Source organism: Macaca thibetana, chromosome 20, assembly GCF_024542745.1.
Source record: "Macaca thibetana thibetana isolate TM-01 chromosome 20, ASM2454274v1, whole genome shotgun sequence".
NCBI lineage: Eukaryota > Metazoa > Chordata > Mammalia > Primates > Cercopithecidae > Macaca > Macaca thibetana.
Window position 1 is genome coordinate 64,779,755 of NC_065597.1, and position 23,820 is coordinate 64,803,574.

The 23,820-nt window shown below is 47.2% G+C and overlaps 1 protein-coding gene across 6 annotated transcripts in view; it reads right to left on the reverse strand.

The window, feature by feature from the left end:
* The window catches only part of CLEC16A (C-type lectin domain containing 16A), a 238,587-nt gene that overhangs the window by 196,490 nt on the left and 18,277 nt on the right, over positions 1-23,820 (reverse strand). For 3 of the 6 annotated variants that reach the window (XR_007722128.1, XM_050774232.1, XM_050774234.1), the window contains exons 4-9: positions 17,679-17,827; positions 15,145-15,256; positions 13,313-13,436; positions 8,617-8,791; positions 6,617-6,670; positions 2,685-2,798 (exon numbers count right to left, since the gene is read on the reverse strand). Coding sequence is in view for 5 of the 6 variants with exons in the window: in XM_050774232.1 (XP_050630189.1) it covers positions 2,685-2,798; positions 6,617-6,670; positions 8,617-8,791; positions 13,313-13,436; positions 15,145-15,256; positions 17,679-17,827 (728 nt within the window). In the remaining variant the exon portion in view is untranslated. The remainder of the gene's footprint in view (positions 1-2,684; positions 2,799-6,616; positions 6,671-8,616; positions 8,792-13,312; positions 13,437-15,144; positions 15,257-17,678; positions 17,828-23,820) is intronic. The other 3 variants (XM_050774235.1, XM_050774233.1, XM_050774236.1) reach the window with 1 other exon arrangement.

Consider the following 23,820-nt stretch of genomic DNA (forward strand, 5'->3'; position numbering starts at 1 on the left):
AGCCCAGCAATCTCTGATTTCGTCTTAGAACACCAAGTCTAGCTTCAGCACTGCAGAGGGTATCTTACAGTAAGACAATTTGAGATGAAGCCACAGCAGCCATCTTCAGGTCTGGAAATCACGCAACCAAAAAAAAAAAAGGCCCAATACCTTAACATCAATGTAGTCCCAGTTAGCAGTGGACAGATTTCACAGTAAACACGCCTCATCTGATGGGAGCAGGCTCTGTGAAGCTTCCTGTAGAAACGTGCATTGATGGGGACCAGATCTTCTGACTGTTGGAGAATATTCCAAAAATCTGGACTTTTCTTCCTAAATTTTAATGTTGGCAATTCATGAAATTTTCTTTTAAACACTGCACAGACCAAACCAAATGGGTCTAGTGGCCAGTTTGCAACCCGTCAGGCACTTGATGGGCACTTTATATATATACATATATATATATATATATATATTTTTTTTTTTTTTTTTTTTTGAGATGGAGTCTTGCTCTGTTGCCCAGGCTGGAGTTTAGTGGCGCGATCTCGGCTCACTGCAAGCTCCGCCTCCCAGGTTCAGGCCATTCTTCTGCCTCAGCCTCCCGAGTAGCTGGGACTACAGGCGCTCGCCACTACGCCCGGCCAATTTTTTTTTTGTATTTTTAGTAGAGATGGGGTTTCACCATGCCTGCTCTTGATCTCCTGACCTCGCAATCCACCTGCCTCGGCGTCCCAAAATGCTGCGATTACAGGCGTGAGCCACCGCGCCCGTTGGGCACTTAACATTTTGCCCCCATCTCCATCAGCTCTTCAGAGCAGGGCTAGTGCTGCCTGTTTTCTAAATGGAGTGAAAGAACCTGCCCAAGGCCAGGTGGCTGGCGGGGCATGGGGCACCTCTAACCAGAGGCCCTGCTGGTTCTGCTGACTCAGCTTTCCGTGACTTACATTCATTTAGCAAACGCTACTTTAAGATAGTTGCAGAGAAATATCTAGGGCCCCATAAACTCTGAGTCAGCTATACATTTGCCAGATCGTGTGTTGTCATGAGACGGACTACTAGGAAAGTCTTTAACACATCACCCCTGTCACCTCTAGGCCAAATCCTCTCACCAAACACTTCTTCCCTTTAGAGCACTTGTAAGAGTTGAGACAGTGAGTTATTTGCATATCTGATCCATGTTCATCTCTCTACTGTACTGTAAAGCTCGAATGTGGCACAGACTATTTATGACATTGTGTATCCCCAGAACTAGCATGACACTTGGCCCAAAGAAAGAGCTTCATCAACACTGCTGAATGAATTATGAAAGGGATAGGCCAGACAGGGGCCATGAAAAGGCCCCATTCAATTCAGCTGAACTAATGCCACCACCACTAACAAGGACAGAGGTTCTGGGAAGCTTTTCAGAGGCGCTAATGCTCCCCTGAATAACAAAATGACCTGGCCAGACCATCATACACCAAAAACAGCGAAAGGGAAGGGGCCTCTTGTAATTGTACTCCATGTAGTGCTGGCCTTTCATCCACAGGGTCACATTTCACCCATTCATGCAGGTGGGGCAGCAAATCTATTACCCCAGGGCGAGCCGGCCCTTTTACCAGCCTGGCCATTGCCTGAGCACCTGGCTGCAGAGAGGAAACCTGTATGAAACAGCCCTTGTATAAAACATACCGTGCTCATCTCACTTACCCACTCTAAGCTCCTTATGGCAAGGATCTCACCTGTCACTGAATCAGCTGCAGCCTGGGCTCAGCATAAGTGAGATGAGCATTTGTGCAGCCTAGGCTGCAGCTGATTCAGTGACAGGTGAGATCCCTGCCATAAGGAGCTTAGAGTGGGTAAGACCTTTGAAAAGAGGGAACCAGGTGCATCAGGAACCAGGCTATGGGTATGGTAGAGGCACAGGTTCAAAGGCACAAATGTTGGACATGCTGGGGGAAAAGCAAGTCAGACCAGAAATAAGGCAGCTGGAGCTCAGGACATGTGAGCAGGATGTGAGGGATGACAGCAGAGATATACAAAGGACAAGATGGGAAAGCTTCAAAAGAAGTCACAACACTGGCCATCAGGTGTTTTCCCTCAGTAGTGTACCAAATGGAACTCCAAGACTCCTGCAGACCACAAACATGCTACTTAGTCCAAAGCTGGATGATCATTTAAAACCAGAGATTACACATAACAATGCAGATTTCCTGCTTCTTTAGAAACATGAAAAAAAACCTAGTAATCCCACATCCATATTTCTGCAGAACAGCAGCAGCCTGGGGTGGAACAGGAGCTGCTCGCCAAGGTGGCATATACTCTCCAATTTGCCACACCCCTCACCACTCTCTACTGCCTTCACCTGGGGCCTGAGTCATTCATGGATGTTCATCGCCCAGCTTCTGTAGACATTAGTTCCTCTGATAAGGCATTTTCTGTGTCCCGATAACAGTGTCTCACAGATATGCAACCTAAGGCCCAGACTGGTACAATTCCATGTTTAAGAACACACAATCAATCAAATCCAGGTGGTACCTGACCCTAGCTTCTCTGGGGTATGCAATCAAGACTCTGATTAGGTTCACTGAATCCTGGAGCAGCTTATGCATCATCACTGCTATATACTCAGAACGTTAGTTTCTGATTTTAAAGAAACACATGAATTAGCAAAATGAGCAATGGTTTCTTATTAAGGTCAAACAATCCCAAAGCTAATAACTTACAGAACTTCTCTGAACATCCTGTTCAGTCTTAGCGTACATCTCAGACAGATCACCATTCAGAATGACTTCAGCTAACGAGTTCACCAGCGGTGCATGATGTATAATTAAGAAGACCTGATGGAAAAAAGAAACGGGATTTGCATGAAAGTGTGCGGTACTTTCAACCTCTTGCTTCCGGGATCAGAAGCGACCAGGCTGGGCCACCTAAGTCCTGTATTAAGCAGCAATTCCTACGATGTAAAATCTGAAGAATGAGGCACAGGAAGGACTGAGTTCTACTCTCGTAAGGTCAGCCTCTCCTTCAGACTGTTGCCTATTTGGCTGGCTGCTCTTCCTCGGAAGGAAGTGCATTAATGCGAGACTATCCCTCATGGCTGGGTGAAGCCAAATCCGGCTGAAGTGGAGCAATGCGGGAAAGAACAGCCAAACCAGCACACTCCTTCCTTTCCATGGGCATTTTAGTGTCAAATTTGATTATGAGAAGACTAGGAGGCACTGTCCCAATACTTTAGTGATACAAGAAGAAGGGGCAGCCGGAGAGTTTTGTTCCAATCAAGGACTTGGCAGAGGATTGGCTACACAGAGATTCCATCACGGGAAGGAGCTCTGACCCTGTGGTGGGTTTTAGCACACGGGGATTCCACAGCATCGTCAGTAGGTATGCGAACTCCGGGGCTGAAAACCACACGAGACAGAGGCAGACCCAGCCGGGCCAGGATGTAAAACCAGAGGGCTGGCTCTGGGCTAAGCTGGCCCTGCTCCCACACCTGTTGCCCAATGTTCAGAGGACCAGCTTTAAGAATCAGGGTATTCAAAACTGTCTTGCAAAGCTGGCCTAGACACGCCTGCTATTTTGTTTTAAAATGTAAAGGCAAAAGGGTGTAGCACAGGGTGTGGCTTATCTACCATTTGTATACAAAAGCGTGTGCATGTTTGTATTTGCTTATTTACACATGCATAGGCCAAGGTTTCTCAATCTTGGCACTGCTGACACTTTGGGCTGTCACTGAGTGTTGAGGGAGGCTGTCCCAGACACTGCAGGCTGCTTAGCAGCATCCCTGACCTCTACCCACTAGATGCCAGTAGCACCCCAGCCTCAGTCATGACAACCGAATGCGTCTCCCCAGACATTGCCAGGTACCTCCTGAGGGGCGAAATTACCCCTAGTTGAGAACCCCTGACAGATGTCTCTGTTAGGACATACGAGAACCCTGTAACCCTAATTGTCTCTGGAGATAGAAGTCAGGAGCCTGAACAAAACTAGAAAAGAAACCCGGTTTTTACCTGTTTGAACTTTTTAACTTTAAAAAACGTTGTTTAAAAAAAATTATTTTTTAAAAAGTGGGCCGGGCGCGGTGGCTCAAGCCTGTAATCCCAGCACTTTGGGAGGCAGAGGCGGGCGGATCACGAGGTCAGGAGATCGAGACCATCCTGGCTAACCCAGTGAAACCCCGTCTCTACTAAAAATACAAAAAATTAGCCGGGCGCGGTTGTGGGCGCCTGTAGTCCCAGCTACTCGGGAGGCTGAGGCAGGAGAATGGCGTAAACCCGGGAGGCGGAGCTTGCAGTGAGCCGAGATCGCGCCACTGCACTCCAGCCTGGGTGACAAAGCGAGACTCCGTCTCAAAAAATAAATAAATAAATAAATAAAATAAAAAATAAAAAGTGAAAGCAAAAATCAACACAGGCTGCCTCTGGGGAGTGAGGTTGGGTGCCCACGGTATAGACTGAGAGAGGGACTTTTTCCATGCCATGTTTTGTACTGTTTGAACAAGGGGAATATATTAATCCAACGAATACATAGAATTCAAATTAGATAAAAGGTACAGGCAGAATGGCCATGTGGCACCTCCCTATAAAAAATGGCCGATAAAAATCTTTTTTTAAAATACTGGGAACCTTTTCTAATACAGAGACCGCACAGTATGATTCAATGAGTTAACCCATGTCCAGGGTTTGGCAGGCCCTCAAATGTTACCAATGATGATTCTTCTCACCTTATGGCCAAATTCCTGCCACACATCACGCTACCAGCAATACAAAACACCGATCACTGTGGCCATTCATTCTCAGGTATGTTACGTACCTTGTACGAATGCGGCCTTAACTGATCATTTATTCCTTGTTCTTTTCAGTCCACAAGCATTCAGTGAGCACCTACAAAGGATCCCCTGAACAAAGCAAACAATTCCTGCCTGTGGACACGCACAGTGCTCATCTTCCTGGCTCTGAACCCGAAAAAGAGGGAGGGCGAGTAACTGCAGAGTACATGGAAGCACGTGCAGGCCAGACTCAAAAAGCCGGGCCCAGCTGCCCACACCACACTCTGTTAGCAGTTTAGTTCTAGGAGGACAGCATCACCTGTCACACCAAATTAATGTCATCCACGAAAATTTTCATGGTTTTCTAGCTATGCTTGTAAAATAATTTGCAAGTATGCAATGATTTTATATTGAGGTAGGGGCTTTAAGGACACAGGATTTATACCCGATTTGGGTTTTCCACACATTTAGGTCATATTTCCATTAAGCTAAATGAAAATGCAGGGGGAAACAGGGCTCTAGGTTGTTTATCTTTAAAAGGGATCTATTACTCAAGTTTGAGGAATACCGAATTACAAGCTATGCTTTCTGTGAGATATTGAAAAAAGTAATTGGGTGCATGGGCTCCTGGTTCTTTACAAAGCAAACCGGCGAGGGAGGAGTCTCAGAGAAAAGGCGTAACTGTCTCCACTGATGTTCCCACCGTGGGTGGCTGGTGGCCATGCTCTCTGGAGGAGACCCTGCCCGGGCAATGCTCCAATAGCTGAAGGGTCCTGGGGATGCTTTCCATGTGATTCCTGGGGCTGAGAACTGGCTTGCTAGGGTCCTGCTGGACTCCCAGAATCCCAAGCAGGAGATGCCAGCAGACTTGGAAAGAGGCAGCAGAAAAAAGCTGCCAGGAGAGGCTGGGGTTTGTGCTCAGCGCCGTCGTACAGAGCAGCATTCAGACAAAGTTGGCCCCGCGCAGAGCCCTAAGCAAACAGAGCCCCAGAATAGGACTTCGGGCTGTGAGTGATAGTCAGGACATGTCCGGATCGGCCTACCTGCTGGGGAGGAGGTGGCCTCTGAACATCTCCTCCTGGGCCAAAAAGAAAAAGCCCCGCCCCAAATTCAAAACAGCTGGGGATCAAGTTAGACGGACAGTTCCTCATCAAAGCAAATACCTGTGCCATTGCAAAAGCGGAAACAGAGTTCTGGGTAAATGCTGGACTACTTGATAGTCTAATGAGATGCCCTGAGAGTCTGGACTGCTTGTAATAAAAATATTTTTAAAGTTATGTAACTGGGTCGCCATGGAGTTTTTCCCTTCTTGTAAATATTACATAATTACTCGAAGGAAACACACTTGTTTAAGGAGGGGAGGGAGACAAATTGGCTCAAGACACAAATCTGAGAGCTAAGGCTGCTACGAGATCCCTTCCACGAGGTAATCTGGGAACTAGAATCGCGATAAAGCCCTTTAAAAATAGCCTCATTTCAGGAAGTTTGTTACACCAAGGTTGCTATGTGTATGCACGCTGTGGGTTCTGCAATGTGGGGCTTCATTCAAAGCTGCATGAGTAAAAGCGCTGCAGCCCACATTTCCAGGGTATTTCAAGCACTCAGTTGTTTTGGAAACCTCAGTCTTCATGGTAAAAAAATCAACGACACAAGTCAGGTTTGGTTTATTTTTCATTTATCTTTGGATTTCCATCTCCTGCCATGAAAAAGATACACACTACCTCTATTTAGTGCCTGGAAAACAGAAAGCCCCTTTGTTTTGCTGTTATTTTACTTTAGGATGGGGGACACAGAGAAGATGGGTGATAAGGCCTGGGGATTTTCTGCAAGGCAGTGGCACACCAAGGGACCCCAAATGTAGTGGGGACATTGGTGAATGATCAAGCATACCTGTGACAGAAGATAAAGAGACACCGGCAGGCTAATTTTCGGCCGTTCTCCTCCCTAGTGGGGGGTGGCAGGAAAGAGAGAGATCAGGTCACACAAGGGAGCAGCACAAAATACACAAAGCCAAAAGCCTTCTGTGTGAACAAGGGCATCCTGCCCCACTGACTTCCTCCATGGCCCTAGGGCTGTCCTTTCCGGGTGCTACTCAAAAGTCCACTCTGCAAAATCCCACTCAATACTGTTTGTAAGGCCACTATTTTTCCACCTGAGAAACCTTTCATCATTAGTCACAGATGAGAGGCTGACCCCCGAGAACTTGCTCCTTAAGTTACCAAGCACGTTCATTTCCACCAGCTGGGGCACTGGATGACCCGGCAGGAGAGGCCTCCTGGAGGCCTGTTCTTGGGAAGTTATTTTCAAAGCATGGGGGAGGAGGTTTAGGGCACTGTGGCCTTGGAAAAGCCCCTCGTTTATACTGAGTTTCAAGATGCTCCATTTCACACCCACCCTGTGAGAGAAGAATCGTTAGGCCCTCATTTTGCAGCTGAAGAAATGGGCTCAGGTTACTTGCTTTAGGTCACAGAGTTAGGAAAGGGAAGAGGCAGAATTTGAACCCAGGTCTGAAAACTCCAATTCTCATACTTTGTCTGTGCCTCCTAGAGCCGCCTCTGGTAAAGCTAAGCAGCTTAATTCACTTTTACAGTCTTCTCTCACACACACTCTGTCTCTGTCTCAGGAAATAAGAGGAAAGGAAAGGAAAACCAGCATGCTTTGAAAGGAAAGGAATCTCCCTCAGGCTTAAACCTCAGTCCTGGCCAGGCGCGGTGGCTCATGCCTATAATCCCAGCACTTTGGGAGGCCGAGGCAGGCCTATCACCTGAGATCAGGAGTTCGAGACCAGCCTGGCCAACATGGTGAAACCCCGTTTCTACTAAAAATACATTTTCTTTTATTTACTCATCTGTAGTGAGAATCCTGAAAACTCCAGGCTCTGTCCTGCCTCCTGCTCTGTCCTGAGGCTCTGTCCTGCCTCCTGCTGAGACCCCTTTACCTCCATAGGAACTGCACAGAGGCCTCCCCTCCAGAAGCGGCATTCCTCACGGAGGGGGCCATGAGAACCAGCAGCACAGAATCAGAATCACCTGAGGGATAGGTGAGACATGCAGATTCCTGGCCCCACCCCAGAGCAACAGAACCAGAATCTCTGAGACTGGGAGAGAAACTGAGGCCCTGCATGTTACCAGCCGTCATCCCCACAGGCCTCTGGGGCCTGCTAACAGTGGACAGTCACCACCCTGGGACCCTTCCCTGAGTGTGCTCCATGCCTTCCCTCCGTGCTGCGCAAGTTCTGTCGCTGTCTGCATCTTCTCCAAATCAGTGGGTTCTGGCAACTACCAGGAAAAGTTACCGGGGAGGAGAACACCTCAGGGAAGGACACACAGCAACCAAAACCCTACATTTGTACATGTTTCCTGTTTCCTCCTGAGGTCGCTAATCTTTTCTTATTCACTTTTATAATCTTCTCTCACACACTCTGTCTCTGTCTCAGGATATAAGAGGAGAGGAAAGGAAAGCCAGCATGCTTTGAAAGGAATCTCCCTTGGGCTCAAAACCTCAGTCCTGGCTGTAATTCTAAGCCCAAGCAGGTGTATCACCTGAGGTCAGGAGTTCGAGACCAGCTTGACCAACATGGTGAAATGCCATCTCTTCTAAAAAGTACAAAATTAGTCAGGCATGGTGGTATGCGCCTATAATCCTAGCTACTCGGGAGGCTAAGGCAGGAGAACTACTTGAATTCAGGAGGCGGACGTTGCAGTGAGCCGAGATCGCACCACTGCACTCCAGCCTGTGTAAAAGAGCAAAACTCTGTCAAAAACAACAACCACCACAACCACCTCAGTCCTGGTTTGCAATGCTCAGCCCCATTCCAGGGGACTAGAGACTGTTCTTCCCCACTTCTGAAGATGGGCTTCAGCCAGCGGGAGCCATGGGGCCGGACCCACCTTGTCCTGGTTCTCCAGTGAGTACACGTAGAGGGGCAGGAAGAGCCTGTTGAGCAGGTGGTCCGTGAGCACGTCATTGAGGAACTCACAGTTGATGATCAGGATGTCATTCAGATAGTGCAGGTGGTCTAGGTGCTCTGCCACCAGATCACTCAGTTTCCCCCGATTCCGGTGCCTGCCATGAGAAATAACCACCTCAGCCTGGAGGCCAACACTAGGAGCCTTTGAGCCTAACATCAATGGCCTGAGACTTAGGTCACTGGGTGTTCATCCATATAACCAATATCTGAGTTAGTCTCAAGAGACACTTATCCTGGCCACCGCTGGGGAGATACACAAGGGAAAATGGGCAGGTTTACTGCAATCAATTTCAGGGGACTGCTGGGGTCCCCCAGAATGAGGTAAACAAAGCAAAATGCTGCTAAGTTCTTCCAGCAAGCCACTGCATAAGCACAGCTACTAGCCACTGTGGCAAGATCCCCTGGCTCCCCAGATAAGCAGCATTAATGGAGCAATAAATCCACTGTAATTAAAATGCTCCGGAGGAGTTCTAAAGAGAAAAGCAGGCCTCCACAGCCGTGGCCACCCCGGTGGCCCTGAAGACATGCAGACATAGAGCAAAGACACGACACCCCTCCCCCAGGCCCCTGCCCTGGAGGTCTCCGTCTCCCTGCAGTTAGCAACAGCGTGCTGGGGGTGGGGGGTCAAGGGGTAATGTCTCTTGGGTGGAGTCAGTCTCACACTCCAGAAACAGCTGGTGGGGATGCTTTCACCGCCCCCAAAGCAGTATGCAGCAAATCCTAGCTAGCCATTTGGTTTGTATTATTATTACCCAACTGATAGATGGTCATTTTTGACAACAGCGAATTAAAATACAAAAGCAAATAGAATTCAAAGTCTCAAACCCACTACTAACAGATATTCACTATTAACATTTTGGGACTTATAACCCTAATGTCTGTTTTTTCTACATTTTTACCTCTCCTAGTAGTAGTCACATCTAAAATACAGATGTCACATTTCTATCCATCTAACTGTATATACTTGAAAAAAAAAAAAAAAGGTAAAAACAAGATCAATTCTGCTTCTTTTACATAATTCTGGATAATTATTCCTTTTATTATTATTTTTTGAGACAGGGTCCTGTTCTGTCACCCAGGCTGGAGTGCTGTGGCATGAGCACAGCTCATTACAGCCTCAACCCTAAGGTTCAAGGGATCCTCCCACCTCAGCCTCTAAAGTAGCTCAGATTACAGGCACTTGCCACTATGCCCAACTATTTTTAAAATTTTTTTGTAGAGGGTAGAGGGGTCTCACCATGTTGCCCAGGCTGGTCTCAAACTCCTGGACTCAAGTGATCCTTCTGCCTCGGCCTCCCAAAGTGGTAGGATTACAGGTGTGAGCCACTATGCTCAGCCAATTATTTCTTATACTTCAACAAGATATTTCAGCTGGGTACAGACTGGGATCACACCTGTAATCCCAGCACTTTGGGAGGCCAAGGCAGGCAGATTGCTTTAGGTCATGAGTTTGACACCAACCTCGCCAACATGGTGAAACCCCCTCTGTACTAAAAATACAAGAAAAAAAAAATTAGCCAGGTGTGGTGGCACGCACCTGTAGTCCCAGCTATTCAGGAGGCTGAGGCAAGAGAATCACTTGAATCTGGGAGGTGGGTTACAGTGAGCCAAGACTGCACTATTGCACTCCACCCTCGGTGACAGAGCAAGACTCCATCTCAAAAAAGAAAAGAAAAAAAGATATTTGCTAAATATTTATAGCAAATATATGTTGTAAAGCCTAATAGTATATGAATGTCTACGAACCCATCGTGCGCCTGAGGCCTAGAACATTTATGCACAATGTTTTGTACTTTTCTCCCACTTAAGAAGATACTTTGGAACATTTTCTCTAATGGTATATTTAAAATACCTCACTTTTTAATACTTTGGTTTAAAAAAAATCAAAGTAATACATGTAGCTAGGTTTAAAACTCAAATAGCATTGATAAGTTGATAACGAAAAAGAGCAGCTCCTGGCCCAGGCTCCCATCCTCCATTATTTGTTTTTCTCTTTGAGACAGTGTATTGCTCTGTCGCCTAGGCTGGAGTACAGTGGTGCAATCTCAGCTCACTGCAACCTCCGCCTCCTAGGTTCGAGCAATTCTCGTGCCTTGGCCTCCCTAGTAGCTGGGATTACAGGGGTGCACTACTATGTCTGGCTAATTTTTGTATTTTTAGTAGAGATGGGGCCAGGCTGGTCTCCAATTCCTGGCCTCAAGTGATCTGCCCACCTCAGTCTCCCAAAGTGCTGGGATTACAGGTGTGAGCCACTACACCCAGCCCTCCTCCACTTCTCCCCACTGTCCAGAGGCAGTTACTTGTTTCTACAGCTAGTTCCTCCCATATTTCTAGAAAGTCTGCATGGACTTCTATTTTGCAATTGAGCCATTTTAGGTATTATCTATTGACCTCCTGTTATGACAGAACTCTTCTGTTTTCTCTGCCCCTTTTCCCGAAGTAGTCATCAGTAATTGGGGTTGATGTCATAACATTCGCCGTGGAGCCAAATAGAGGACTATGATTTCATTTCCTTGCTTGTACAACTTTGCTCTTTCTGTAGTTAAGTGTCTCATTATGTCTTGCATCCACGACTGTTTAAATCCATAAGGCTTCTGGCTTTCCCAATTGCTCCGCTGGGTCTGCCATTACCCATTCTTGCTTCTTCCCCCATATCAGATCTCATATTCTATCTGCCTAGCTCCCGTCCCCCAGGACACTTCTCATCGGGTCCCTTTAGCATCCTGACCCCATTTAGGTGCACCTCTCACCAGGCCTGGGCAAAGCTGTCACCCTGGAGCAGTGGTTCTCAAGTGAGGGTGATTTTGCCTTAAAGGGGACATTTGGCAATGTCTGGGGACATTTTTGGTTAGTGCGACTGGGGAGGGGTGTTACTGGCATCTAGCAGGTAGAGAGGTCAGCGATGTTCGTAAAAAGCCTACAATGCACAGGACAGCCCCCACAACAATGGTACCCAGTTTAAGAGGTAAATAGAGCCAAGGGAAAGAAATCCTGCTCTGGAACTTCTAATCATCCCTCTGAGGACAAAAGCACCATCCTAATCTCTTTTTTAAAAGAGATTTATCGAAGTATAATTCACGTGCCATAACATTCAATTATTTAAAGTAGACAATGTCATGGTTTTTGGTAGATTCACAGAGTTGCCCAACCATGATCGCAGTCGATTTTAGAACACTGCTATCCCCCTGTGAAAAAAGCCCCTTACGGCCAGGCACGGTGGCTCACGCCTGTAATCCCAGCACTTCTGGGAGGCCAAGATGGGCGGATCATGAGGTCAGAAGTTCAAGACCAGCCTGGCCGATATGGTAAAACCCCGTCTGTACTAAAAATACAAAAATTAGACGGGTGTGGTGGCGCACGCCTGTAATCCCAGCTACTTCAGAGGCTAAGGCAGGAGAATCACCTGAAACCAGAAGGTGGAGGTGCAGTGAGCCGAGACTGCACCACTGCACTCCAGCCTGGGTGACAGAGCAAGACTCTGACTCAAAAAAAAAAAAAAAGCAAGCAGCCCCTTACTTGGCTGGATATGTGTCTCACACCTGTAATCCTAGCACTTTGGGAGGCCAAGACAGGAGGATTGCTTGGGCCCAGGAATGCAAGATCAGCCTGAGCAACATGGCGAAACCCCATCTCTACTAAAAATCAAGAAAATTAGCTGAGCTTGGTGGCCTAGGCCTCGTGGTCTTAGCTACCTGGGAGGCTGAGGCAGGAGGACTGCTTAAACCTAGGAGGTCAAGGCTACAGTGAGCCATGATCACCCCATTGCTCTCCAGCCTGGGTGACAGAGCAATACTGTGTCTCAAAAAAGAAAAAAAAGCCCAATACTCATTAGCAGTTGCTTCCTAAGTCCCCACACAACATCCTAGCCACCAATCTACTTTCCGCCCCTATAGATTCACCTATTTTGGGCATTTCACTAAGAATAATGCTTTTGAGGTTCATCTACGCCATACCAAGTGTCAGCACTTCATTCCTTTTTTTTTTTTTTTTGAGACTGAGTCTTGCTTTTTTGCCAGGCTGGAGTGCAGTGGCAGGATCTCCACTCACTGCAAACTCTACCTCCCGGGTTCAAGCAATTCTCCTGCCTCAGCCTCCCAAGTAGCTGGGACTACGGGCGTGCGCCACTACACCCAGCTAATTTTTGTATTTTTAATAGAGACGGTGTTTCACCGTGTTGGCCAGGACGGTCTCGATCTCTTGACTTCGTGATCCACCCGTCTCGGCCTCCCAAAGTGCTGAGATTACAGGTATGAGCCACTGCAGCTGGCCCGCTCTATTCCTTTTTATCGCCAAACACTATTCTATCGTACAGATAGACTACATTATGTTAATGCATTCATCAGCTGACAGAGCCCCGTGACCTTCTCACCAGCTGTCTAGCAGCCCCATCTATGGCTGTAGTGAATTGATTTACCCCGCCTGCTCTGGGAGGCCTCTGAGTTGTTTCCAGCGTTTCATTATTACAAATAGGTGAGCAGGACCTTTTAGAGTACGGAAGTACAGGCTACACAGAGGTAGGGGAGTGCTGTTAATGTGTTTGTTTTTTCTTGATGAAAACAGAATTCTCCCGTAACCACCCTGTCTGTCTACTGAGTGGCCCTGGGGGTGTCACTTACTCCTCATCTGTCTGCACGCAGTCATCAAGTTCGATCACGTGGCTCCCAATGAACCAGACCAAATTGGAGAAGTAAGGAACAGCAGTTTTATCTCGGATGTAGTGCAGCATGGCCTGGTTATCCACTGAGAAAATTCACAGAAGAAAAAAAAGTCAAGCTACCAAAAATAACTTGGGGAAGATTTAAAAAAAAAACAAAAACAAAGCAAAACCCAAAAACCACAATGAAAAAGCCCTCTGCTATAATCTGAAATTGTCTGTCTTTCCTGGAAATACTTAAAAATGTTTATCTTATTCATAAAACTATAGTCATCAAGGCAGTTCTTATGATATTTTACACTTAAATTATCTGGGCTAAACATTATTAGTGCATGGGAGAGCCTACTTATCAGTAGCAGATTGAGCTAGACTACACTGAGAATTACATCATTCTCAAGCAAGGTTCCTGTATTTATACATAAGGATAAATTAAGAAAGCGGAAAACCAGAGGTTAATAACTTACATGACACTGGAATAAGGAACACAGGAATCGTCATTGAAGGAAAGGCAAAAAACAGACAACAGTTAACAGGATTAGGACCTGGGAAGGTGAGAGAGCTGCTCAGGGGGAGAGAGGCTAGGGCGGGAGGCATCTGCACAGAGAGATAAGGTTAGAAGGGGACAGCAGAAAACAGAGCAGGAGGCAGCAGAACCAACTGTGGCTTGGACCAGGGTCACACACTTAGAAACCTGCCAGGTTGGCTGGTGGCCAGAGGTCCAGCGTGTGACCTGGGAGCATGGGCCTTGACCCCAAAGGGGCAACTGCTTCTGTGCCAGCTGACCCCCCACCCCTGCAGGACTGTGGGCTTCAACTACCAAATCTGAATCTTCAAGGTGCAAATCCAGATTATCATGGAAGACCTCTCAATTTTTAAATACTGGCAACTACATATTTTTTCAAAAACTAAGCCAATTAAAACACGTCTGATGGTTGGATATGGCCCACAGGCCCTCAGTTTGCGACCCTGGATGGGTCCAGCTGGGCTCCTAGAAAGGTTCTTAAATTTAATGTAAGCCCAGTGCCAGGCTGAAGTGAGTCCCTGAGGTGCCCCCACCCTCATTAGGGAGTAATAACATTTTGACTCATGAAAGTCAAAGCCCTTTCATCCCTGAGAAAATAGTCCCATCTCTACTGTGGTGACTCCAGGGAAAATAACCCAGGCACTAGGCAGAGAACTTCCAAGCATTGCCTTGGAAGGGCAATTCCAGTTCAGGAAACCTGTGGCCAGGCGGACTTCGTGTCAGTGCAGCAGAGAGTGGGGGAATAGCTTTTTCCCTGGGGCAATGTTTTGGGCATTAAGAACATCTTGAGGGAAAGGAGGAATTTGTTAGTGCTGGGCTTTGCAGCCTGTTGGGAATACAACATTGCCCCCTGCTGTTCACAATGTGACATGCTTTTAAATATTACTTAAAAGTCAAATTACCCCTTAGCTGTATTAAAGTATATTTCAGAAGCCAAGACACAAAAATTTAAATGACACATTAAAAAGACAATTTTGCTTTCTCAAATTCTAAAACATAGTCAAAACATAGTCACTCTGAATCCCACACGTGCCTCTCAGGACATCCTAGTTCCATGTAGCAGCATGAGCAAGACTTCCACATGCCTGGAGAAGGCAAGGATTTCCATGAGCGGCCAGCTAAATGCTAGGGGACTCCAAGTTTTTCATGAGAGAAGCTGCCACGGCTCATCATCATTGCGCTCCCTCGTGACAATCAGAGAGCCATACGCACACACACGGGAGCGCTTGCTGCCAAGTCAGAAATCAGCCGAGACACAAGCCCACGAGGACACTTACCTTTATAAACGTTCAAAGTTATGGTTCTTACAGCAATTCTAACCATGCTCTCAGGGTGGTTGAAAAACTTGATGGCTTCTGTGTACAGGGCAAAGTCATTGGTGTGCTAAAACAAAAGAAATAAGGAAAACAAATTACAAGCCCATAAGCCAGGCCTGGCCTCACCCCAACTCTCTGAATTCCATCAGAAACTTCAGAAAAAGCCAAAAAAAAAAAAAAATTGCCAATGTGAACAGTTAAGTCAGTGGTTCATTCCCAATGGGGAATGTGGAAAGGGATGGGAAGGCAAAGCCACAGAAGAAACAGAAAAACGTCCAAGTCCGTATGGTGGTGCACACCCATAGTACCAGCTACTTGGGAGGCTGAAGTGGGAGGCTGGCTTGAGCTCAGGAGTTGGAGGCTGCAGTGAGCTGTGATCATGCCACTGCACTCCAGGTTGGGCAACAGAACAAGACCCTATCTCAGAAAAAAAAAGAAAGGCCGGGCGCGGTGGCTCAAGCCTGTAATCCCAGCACTTTGGGAGGCCGAGGCGGGTGGATCACGAGGTCAGGAGATCGAGACTATCCTGGCTAACACGGTGAAACCCCGTCTCTACTAAAAATACAAAAAATTAGCCGGGTGTGGTAGCGGGCGCCTGTAGTCCCAGCTACTTGGGAGGCTGAGGCGGGAGAATGGCGTGAACCAAGGGGGCGGAGCTTGCAGTGAGCCGAGATCGCGCCACTGCACTCCAGCCTGGGAGACACAGCGAGACTCCGTCTAAAAAAAAGAAAAAAAGAAAAAAAAAGAAAAAAGAGCAGTAGTAGTGGTAGTAGTAGTAATCACTGATTCATTGGCTGGGAGTGGTGGCTCATGCCCAGAATCCCAGCACTTTGGGAGACCACGGAGGGAGGATCACTTGAGGTCAGGAGGTTCAGACCAGCCTGGGCAATGTGACAAGACCTCATCTCTATTTTAAAATTATAATTTAAAAAAAAAAAAAAAAAAAAAAGAGTCCAAATAATGTCACAACTGGGTTCATTACCTGTTCTATCACTTCTTTTTTTTTTTTTTTTGAGATGGAGTCTCGCTCTGTCGCCCAGACTGGAGTGCAGTGGCATGATCTCAGCTCACTGCAAGCTCCGCCTCCCGGGTTCATGCCATTCTCCTGCCTCAGCCTCCCGAGTAGCTGGGACTGCAGGCGCCCGCCACCACACCCGGCTAATATTTTGTATTTTTAGTAGAGATGGGGTTTCACCGTGTTAGCCAGGATGGTCTCGATCTCCTGACCTCGTGATCCACCCGCCTCGGCCTCCCAAAGTGCTGGGATTACAGGCGTGAACCAACGCGCCTGGCCTTGTTCTACCACTTCTAACCTGTGCAATGTAGTATTTCTAAACCTCTGTTTCTACATCTATAAAATGGGGATAATAACATCTACTTTATGGTTTCCAGGACTAAATGAGATCATTTCTGGTCCCATGCTTACCCCAGCACCTGACACCTAAGAAGTACTCAGTGGGATGCAGGGAAACATGACGGGAAGGCTGGTGGGAGCCTTCTGGGAAAATTTTCTTTGGAAGTTAGAAAGGGACACAAGAAGGGAAGTGATCTCATCAGGCATTTTGGCAGCGGCAGCCACCCTGTGACCATGACGGGTTGCACTTGAGGATGGATGCCAACCATATAGCCAGCAGAGCAGCAAGATGGGAGAGCCTGGGTCCTCGCTGATATGGTTGAAGCACAGGATGAACCAGCCCCAGCATGGCCAGTGCCTGGACCTTTCAGTATGGGAGATACATTGACCCTATTGTTCAAACTCCTTTTAGGTGTCAGGACAGGAGCAACTTATTTAAGTTGTTCATTTTAATAATTCTCCCAAAGAATGTCAGGGACGTTATCTTATCAAGAATAGCAACGTCTATGATTGTAGGGAGCTACGTACATACTAGGCACTTTGAAGACATCATCTCATTTAATTCAACCCCTAATAACCCTACAAGATATATATTCTTATCCTCATTTCTCAGATGAGGAAACTGAGGTTCAGAAAGGGACTGGGACTTCCTGAAGGTGACACAGCAGGGAAGTGACAAAGCCAGTCCTGACTGGAGTTCCTTTTTTTCCCACAGGGCAATACTTCCCCAAGACAACATCTGGGCATGTCTCCTCTCTGCCAAGTATAAAGCTCTCAGAACAAACGGAATTTTACATTAAAAATGGAAAGGCTGGCCAGGTGCTGTGGCTCACGCCTGTAATCCTAACACTTTGGGAGGCCAAGGTAGGAGGATCGCTTGTGCCCTGGAGTTCAAGACCAACCTGGGAAACATAATAAGACCCTGTCTCTACAAAGAATTAAATGTTTTTAATAGAAAGGTAACTTATTTAAATAAAAAAAATTTTTTAAGCATGCCAAAGTCAAAAGTGTTGCCGTGAAAATCCTAATAAGCATATAAGAGCTTTGTAAACAGACACGAGATCATCCAGATCTAAGGCACTGCCATAACTAGTTTAGCTTTACACCCACATGTGCCCCTCTGGCAATTACTTACCTCATTATAAAAGAAATGGACAGTGTGGTTGTTGAGTTTTAATGAAAGCGTTTTCAGGAACGATATATAATAGGCCATAATCTCCTCATCAGAAAAGTCAAATTTATGAACGATGATAGAATTTACATAGTTATTTGACAGCAAATAATCTAAAGGGGAAAAACAAACAAACAAACAAAACAGGTTAACTCTCGCTGAGGAAAAGATAAGCCAGGTAACAAGCAGATGATCACATTAATGTACTTGAATTAGGTAAGCCTCTGGGTTGCTGGGATTAAACACGCTAACTGGGAAGAGCTTAACTTTTAACCAGCAAAGAGATCATCTTTGATGCACAGTCACCAGGAAGTTCAAAGGCATCACCGGAGAACAGCCCTTCCCCGCCCTCCCACACCAAATAAATTTAAAAAACACTCCAACATTTTCTTTTCATTGATGGCAAAGTTCAACAAAGAGCTCGGAGTAGGGGGAGATTAGCTGGTGTGTGGGCATTTTCACAAACCACCCATGGATGAGGGTAAAAAGCTGCCCACTTCTGCCATCACAAATCACATCAACTCTGAATGCCACAACAGGCCACACTAGGGTTTTTTTCCTCCTTATATAGCAACATGATTTAATAAAGGTCACTTTCTGCTGAACCCCTACTATAAGCCGGCCACTGGGCTGAGTGCTTTACATGACCATCAACCATCACATGATCCTCCTCATTCTTCCCATTTTGCAGATGAGCAAAAACATCTCAGAGACGTTAACTTACCCGTGCACAGAGACAGTCACAGAGAAGGGATTCAAACTTAGGTCTGATGTCAGAGTTTGTCATGCATTATGGGGGCCCAATAATGAAAACTGGGTGATGAGGGCCCAAGGGCACTGGGGTCAACTGAAGAGCAACCCCCACTCCCCAGCTCCCAGCCCCTGACCCTACAGAAATGCAGGCCAGTATGGTGAGTGCTTTCAACTGTGAAGAGAGGCAAAACCAGATTCCAACACTGCATCTCCTGATCCTGACGTGTTCGCCACTGAATAAACTAGCTTTTAAGGCTGTACTGGCCAGCAAAAAACACGTCTATCAGTCAGCTGCAGCCTATGGCCTACAGTTCGATATCGGTGTTGGGCCTTTGCCAGGCATATTTCCCTCTGTGTTCTTGCCAGCCACCTGCAAGGCAGGCACTGCTGTCCCATCGCCTATCCTTCAGGCTGCTGTTGTGTGAGCGTTGCACCAGCTCACCTGCCCGGCCCCCAGGACAGCTAAATGCAGAACAAGATTGACACCTGCTGGGGGCATGGTTTGGAGCCTTGTTACTCAGAGTCTTGTCCTCAGATGGGCAGCACAGCAACCCTGGAGCTTGTCAGACCTGCAGGATGTTGGGCCCTGGCCCTGCATCACGGAGTCAGAATCTCCAGGGGTGGGCCCAGCACTCTGCATGTAAGAAGTGTGCACGGCTCCCCACACGTGCTCATGTTTGGGAGGCTCTGGGTTCAATCGTGGACTTGGACTGGCCTACCTGTGTCCACATCTCACCCCTGCCACTTCCTAGCTGTGTTATGACCTTGGGCAAACTGCCCACCCTCCCCACGCCCCAGTTCCATGAAGCCAAAACTTCCTCATGAAGTTGTGGTAAGGATGAATGGAGAAAATGCACAGAAAGCACTCAGGACAGTAGTAGTAGTAGTAATCACTGATTCACTGGCTGTATGAATGGACAGTATGGGCCACAATGCAAGCACTCGATAATGTTAACGGCCATTCTTCTTCTTATTACTGTTATGTGGAGATTCAAAATCTAAGCTTTAGCCAGGTGTGATGGTGTGCGCCTGTAGTCCCAGCTTGAGCCCAGAAGTTCAAGGCTGCAGTGAATCATGATTGTATCACTGGAGTCTAGCCTAGGCGACAGGGTGAGACCTGTCTCTAAAAACAAAACAAACAAAGAAAGTCTCTCTCATGTTCCGAGACTGAACACAGTTGCTCTTGGGTGAAGAGGAAATAAACCATTAAGTTATCTGGAGCCGCTGAGGTACCTAACTGAGGTCAATCAAAGTATTACTCAACGGTCTGTTGGGAATCATCAAAAACACCACAAAGAGGAATCTGGGAGCCCGGGATCGTGACGGAAGCCACAGTGTGGGCCCGTGGCGTGGTCCTCCCTGGCAGCCAGTTCTCCGGGAAAGCCACTGCATTCAGAAAAGCCACTGTGCACTCTGAGCAGGCATGGCAGACAGGCTGTGCGGTCTGTAGTCTCAGAAGAGCGGTTTTCAAAATCTGCTGAGCATAACAACTCCTGAGGCACTGCTTGGGGATCCCTCCAAGCAAGGAGTCAACGGGTCTAGGGCAGAATCTTAGGAATCTTAATGTTTCTTAAGATGGGGTTATATACATCACAAATCCTAAGTGGACAGTTTGACATATGTGGAAATATACATACATGTACATGTATGATATGGTGTGGCTGTGTCCCCAACTAAGTCTCATCTTGAATTGTAGTTCCCATAATCCCCACATGTTGTGAGAGGGACCAGGTGGAGATAATTGAATCATGGGGGTGGTGTCCCCCATCCTGTTCTCATGAGAGTGAGTTTTCACGAGATGTGATGGTTTTATAAGGGGCTTTCCCCTTTGCTAAGCACTCATTCTTCTCCTTGCTGCTGCCATGTGAAGAAGGATGTGTCTGCTTCCCCTTCTGCCATGATTGTAAGTTTCCTGAGGCCTCCCCAGCAATGCTGAATTGTAAGTCAATTAAACCTCTTTCCCTTATAAATTACCCAGCCTTGAGTATATCTATGTATGTAAAACACATATGTATGTTGTATCAGTCCATTGAGAATGGACTAATTCTCAATGGACTGATATAACATACATATGTGTTTTACATACATAGATATACCTCACAAACTCTAAGTATCCAGCATGATAAATTTTTACATATACACACGGTGTAAGCACCATCCAGATCCCACATCTGACATTTCCAGCTCTCCAGAAGGCTTCCTCACGCCCCTGCCCAGTCAGTACCTGCTACCCCAACGCAACCCTTATTCTGCTTCTAGCACATTAGACTCATTTTGCTGGTCCATGAACCTCATCTACTGGAAGCAGACAGTACACACACTTTCTATGTCTGGCTCCTTTCGCTTATTACCACATTTGAGGGCTTTCCAGTTTGCTGTGTATGCGATGTTAGTAGTCCACTCCTTTTTTTCTTTTCCTTTTTGCTATAGAGTATTACATTCTCTGAATAGTCCAGTTTATTTATCCACCTGGAGTCTAACATGGGTAACATGTCGCCCAGGTGATTCTGATACCCAGAGCACTTATTTTTCTTTCTGTATCATTCTGGCTCTTGCTGGGAGAGAAGGAGGGAGGGGTAATGGGCTGGCAGGATAAGGAGCTGTTGGGGTTTCTTACTGAGCCCTGCTGTGACTGGTTAGTGGCTTCCAGACCACCAGCAGCACAGACGCCATACTGGGAGCTTCAGACGTACAACTGAGTCTCTTAGCTGCACCCTGGAGCTAGGACAGCCACAGGCTCCCTCCACTCCCCAGCAGGGACTTTTCCAGGGCCTCCAAGAGATGACTCTGTGGGTGGTGGGGGGCCACCATAGGACAGTTGGAGGCACCTCTATTATCAGGCTGGGATTTTTCTACTACCCCCTCACTGTGTGGCTGACTTTCTGTGGTATCCTTTTCTAATAAACCCGGGAGCCTGTACGTAATCTCAGTCTCTCGGGACTGTCACTTAGGTCACTAACCCCAGCAGGCAACAGGTGCATTTGTGAAATGGCTGCTTGTAATAGTGAAAAGCTGGAAACCACCTAAACGCCCATGGTCAGGTTAAATAGATTATGGCACAACAAGCTGCCACTCCTAAGCCAAACCAGGCAGGGTTACAGAATGGGACAATGAGATCTAAGATACACTGGGTGGCTAGGAAAAAGAAAAGCAAACAGCAGAATGGCTGGTGCACAATGAATTGTTAGGGTGAAATTCTGCAGTAACTTGACTTTATATTTTTCTAACATTTGGCTTTTCGTTGTTTAACAATGAGGACATTTTTTCTTCTGTGGTTAGAAAATAAAAATAAAAGCAAAGGTCGTCTATCCTCTTCACCCCTTACAAATCCAAGTTCTGTCAACGTGCAATGATGTCTACCCTTTTTGAAGGGCTTATAAAAGCACTGTGGTGAAGGGGCTATAAAGCCAGGGGCATCTACCTGGGTTTCCCACAGCAGGGTACCCTTTTTGGTGCCAGGACAAGAAGAGCCACGCATACTGCATGATCTCACTTATAGGGAGAATCTAAGACAGTCAAATTCATAGAAGCAGAGAGTCAAAGGGTGGTTACCAGGGACTGGGGAGGAGGGAAATGGGGAGACACTGATCAAAGGGTACCTTGCACGATGAGTAAGTTCCGGAGCGCTCGCGTACAGTACAGTGACTACACTTCATCCTATTGTGTTACAGACGTGAAATCTGCTAACAGGGCAGATCTGACATGTTTTCATCACACAGTGTGCATGCACATACCCCCCACACACAAATGTGAGGTGATGGGTAGTTAATTCACTTGACTACAGTGATTATTTCACAATGTACACATATTTTTTGTGTGTATATGTTAAATCAAGTTGTACACATTAAATATATATAATTTTTAAAAGCCATATAATTCAGAGAAAGCCTCTAAAAGTCATAAGTTTTGATTGCCTCACTCCCATCTCAATCCAGTCACCCTGTGCCTAGCTGGGCTTTGAGAGGCTTCCCAGGGCAGGGACACTGAGGGTGATGCTGCCTTAAAGGATAAAATTGATCCATGGCCATGTCCTATCTGCCAGACCCTGTGCCTTGCTCTGAACACCTGCTCTCACGCTCACGCCCAGCCACTCTATGCCGCAGCCACTGTGCCCTCCTCTTGACAGATGCACAAACAGCAGCTCAGAGCCTTTACTGTCCAGTTACATGCAGGGAGCAAGTGTGGGGCAGAACTGGGCCTGGGACCTGGTTTAGTCTGAGTCCAGGAGCTGTGCCACTGAGCTGGATCTTCCCCTCAGAGCTTTCAGAAACCGCAGTCATTTCACACCCAGTGAAACAGGCACTGGTAACAAGGGAAACCATTTAGGGAGACAGGAGTCGGCCCACATTTGTCAACCTGCGGTCACTGGGAAGCATAAGGCGTCTCTGAGGCAGCAGCACCACCTAGCGGCAGCTGCAAGAGCCATCACTCAGCAGCCCTTTCTCCTCTCCCTCTTGACCAGAGGAATGCCACCATCTCTATCTACCTCTTTCTGCCCACTGCAGACTTTTTTCAGACCTGTCCTGGGGACTGAGAGCCTACCTCTGATATAGACATTTGGCCACCTGTCCCCCACTTCTGGCGGGCAGGGCCAGGGCTTGGTGAAGTCACCTTGGAATAACAAAGCTAGCGGTCTAGCATGGAGGATTAGGAACCAAACCAGCGTTTATCAGCCTCGGCACTGGGAACAATTTGGGCTGGGTAATTCCCTGTTGTGGGGGGCCTGTCCTTAATGTATAGCAACATCCCCACCTTCTATCCACTAGATGTCAGCAGCACCCCCAAGAATGTTTTTGATGATGCCATATGTCCCCTCACTGAAGACCACTGAGCTAATCACCTGGGATGAAACCCCTTCTCTCTTCTGGCTTTGCTACAGCTGGCGCCTGCGGGTTAAAATGAAAGCACTGACAGCACCTGCCTCTCGGGGTGGTTGTTACGGATGAAGAAACTGAGGCTTAGTGAGGGCAGGTAAGAAGTTCAGAGTCACACACTCACTAGCTGGGTGGAGGGACTGAAGCAGGAGGGTTGGTACCAATGCCCACACCCTTGCCTGCCCTCTGGCCGAGATTCCTTGTCCTGCTTCTTCCAGTGCTTATTCCACTGGCTGATGATTCAGTGACCCCAACTCTTTAACAGCAAGTTATAAAGAAGAAGTGCAAACACCCCCAGCACCATCAGTAGAGGGGAACCCTCTCATAGTACCCAACACACAGAAACAAACACAGGGTTAGGGACTGAACTGTGTCCCCCTCAGGTTCCTGCGTTGAAGCTCTAACGCCCATTGTGACTGTATTTGAGGACAGGGCCTTTGGGGAGGTAATTAAGGTTAATGAGGTCATAAGGGTGGGGG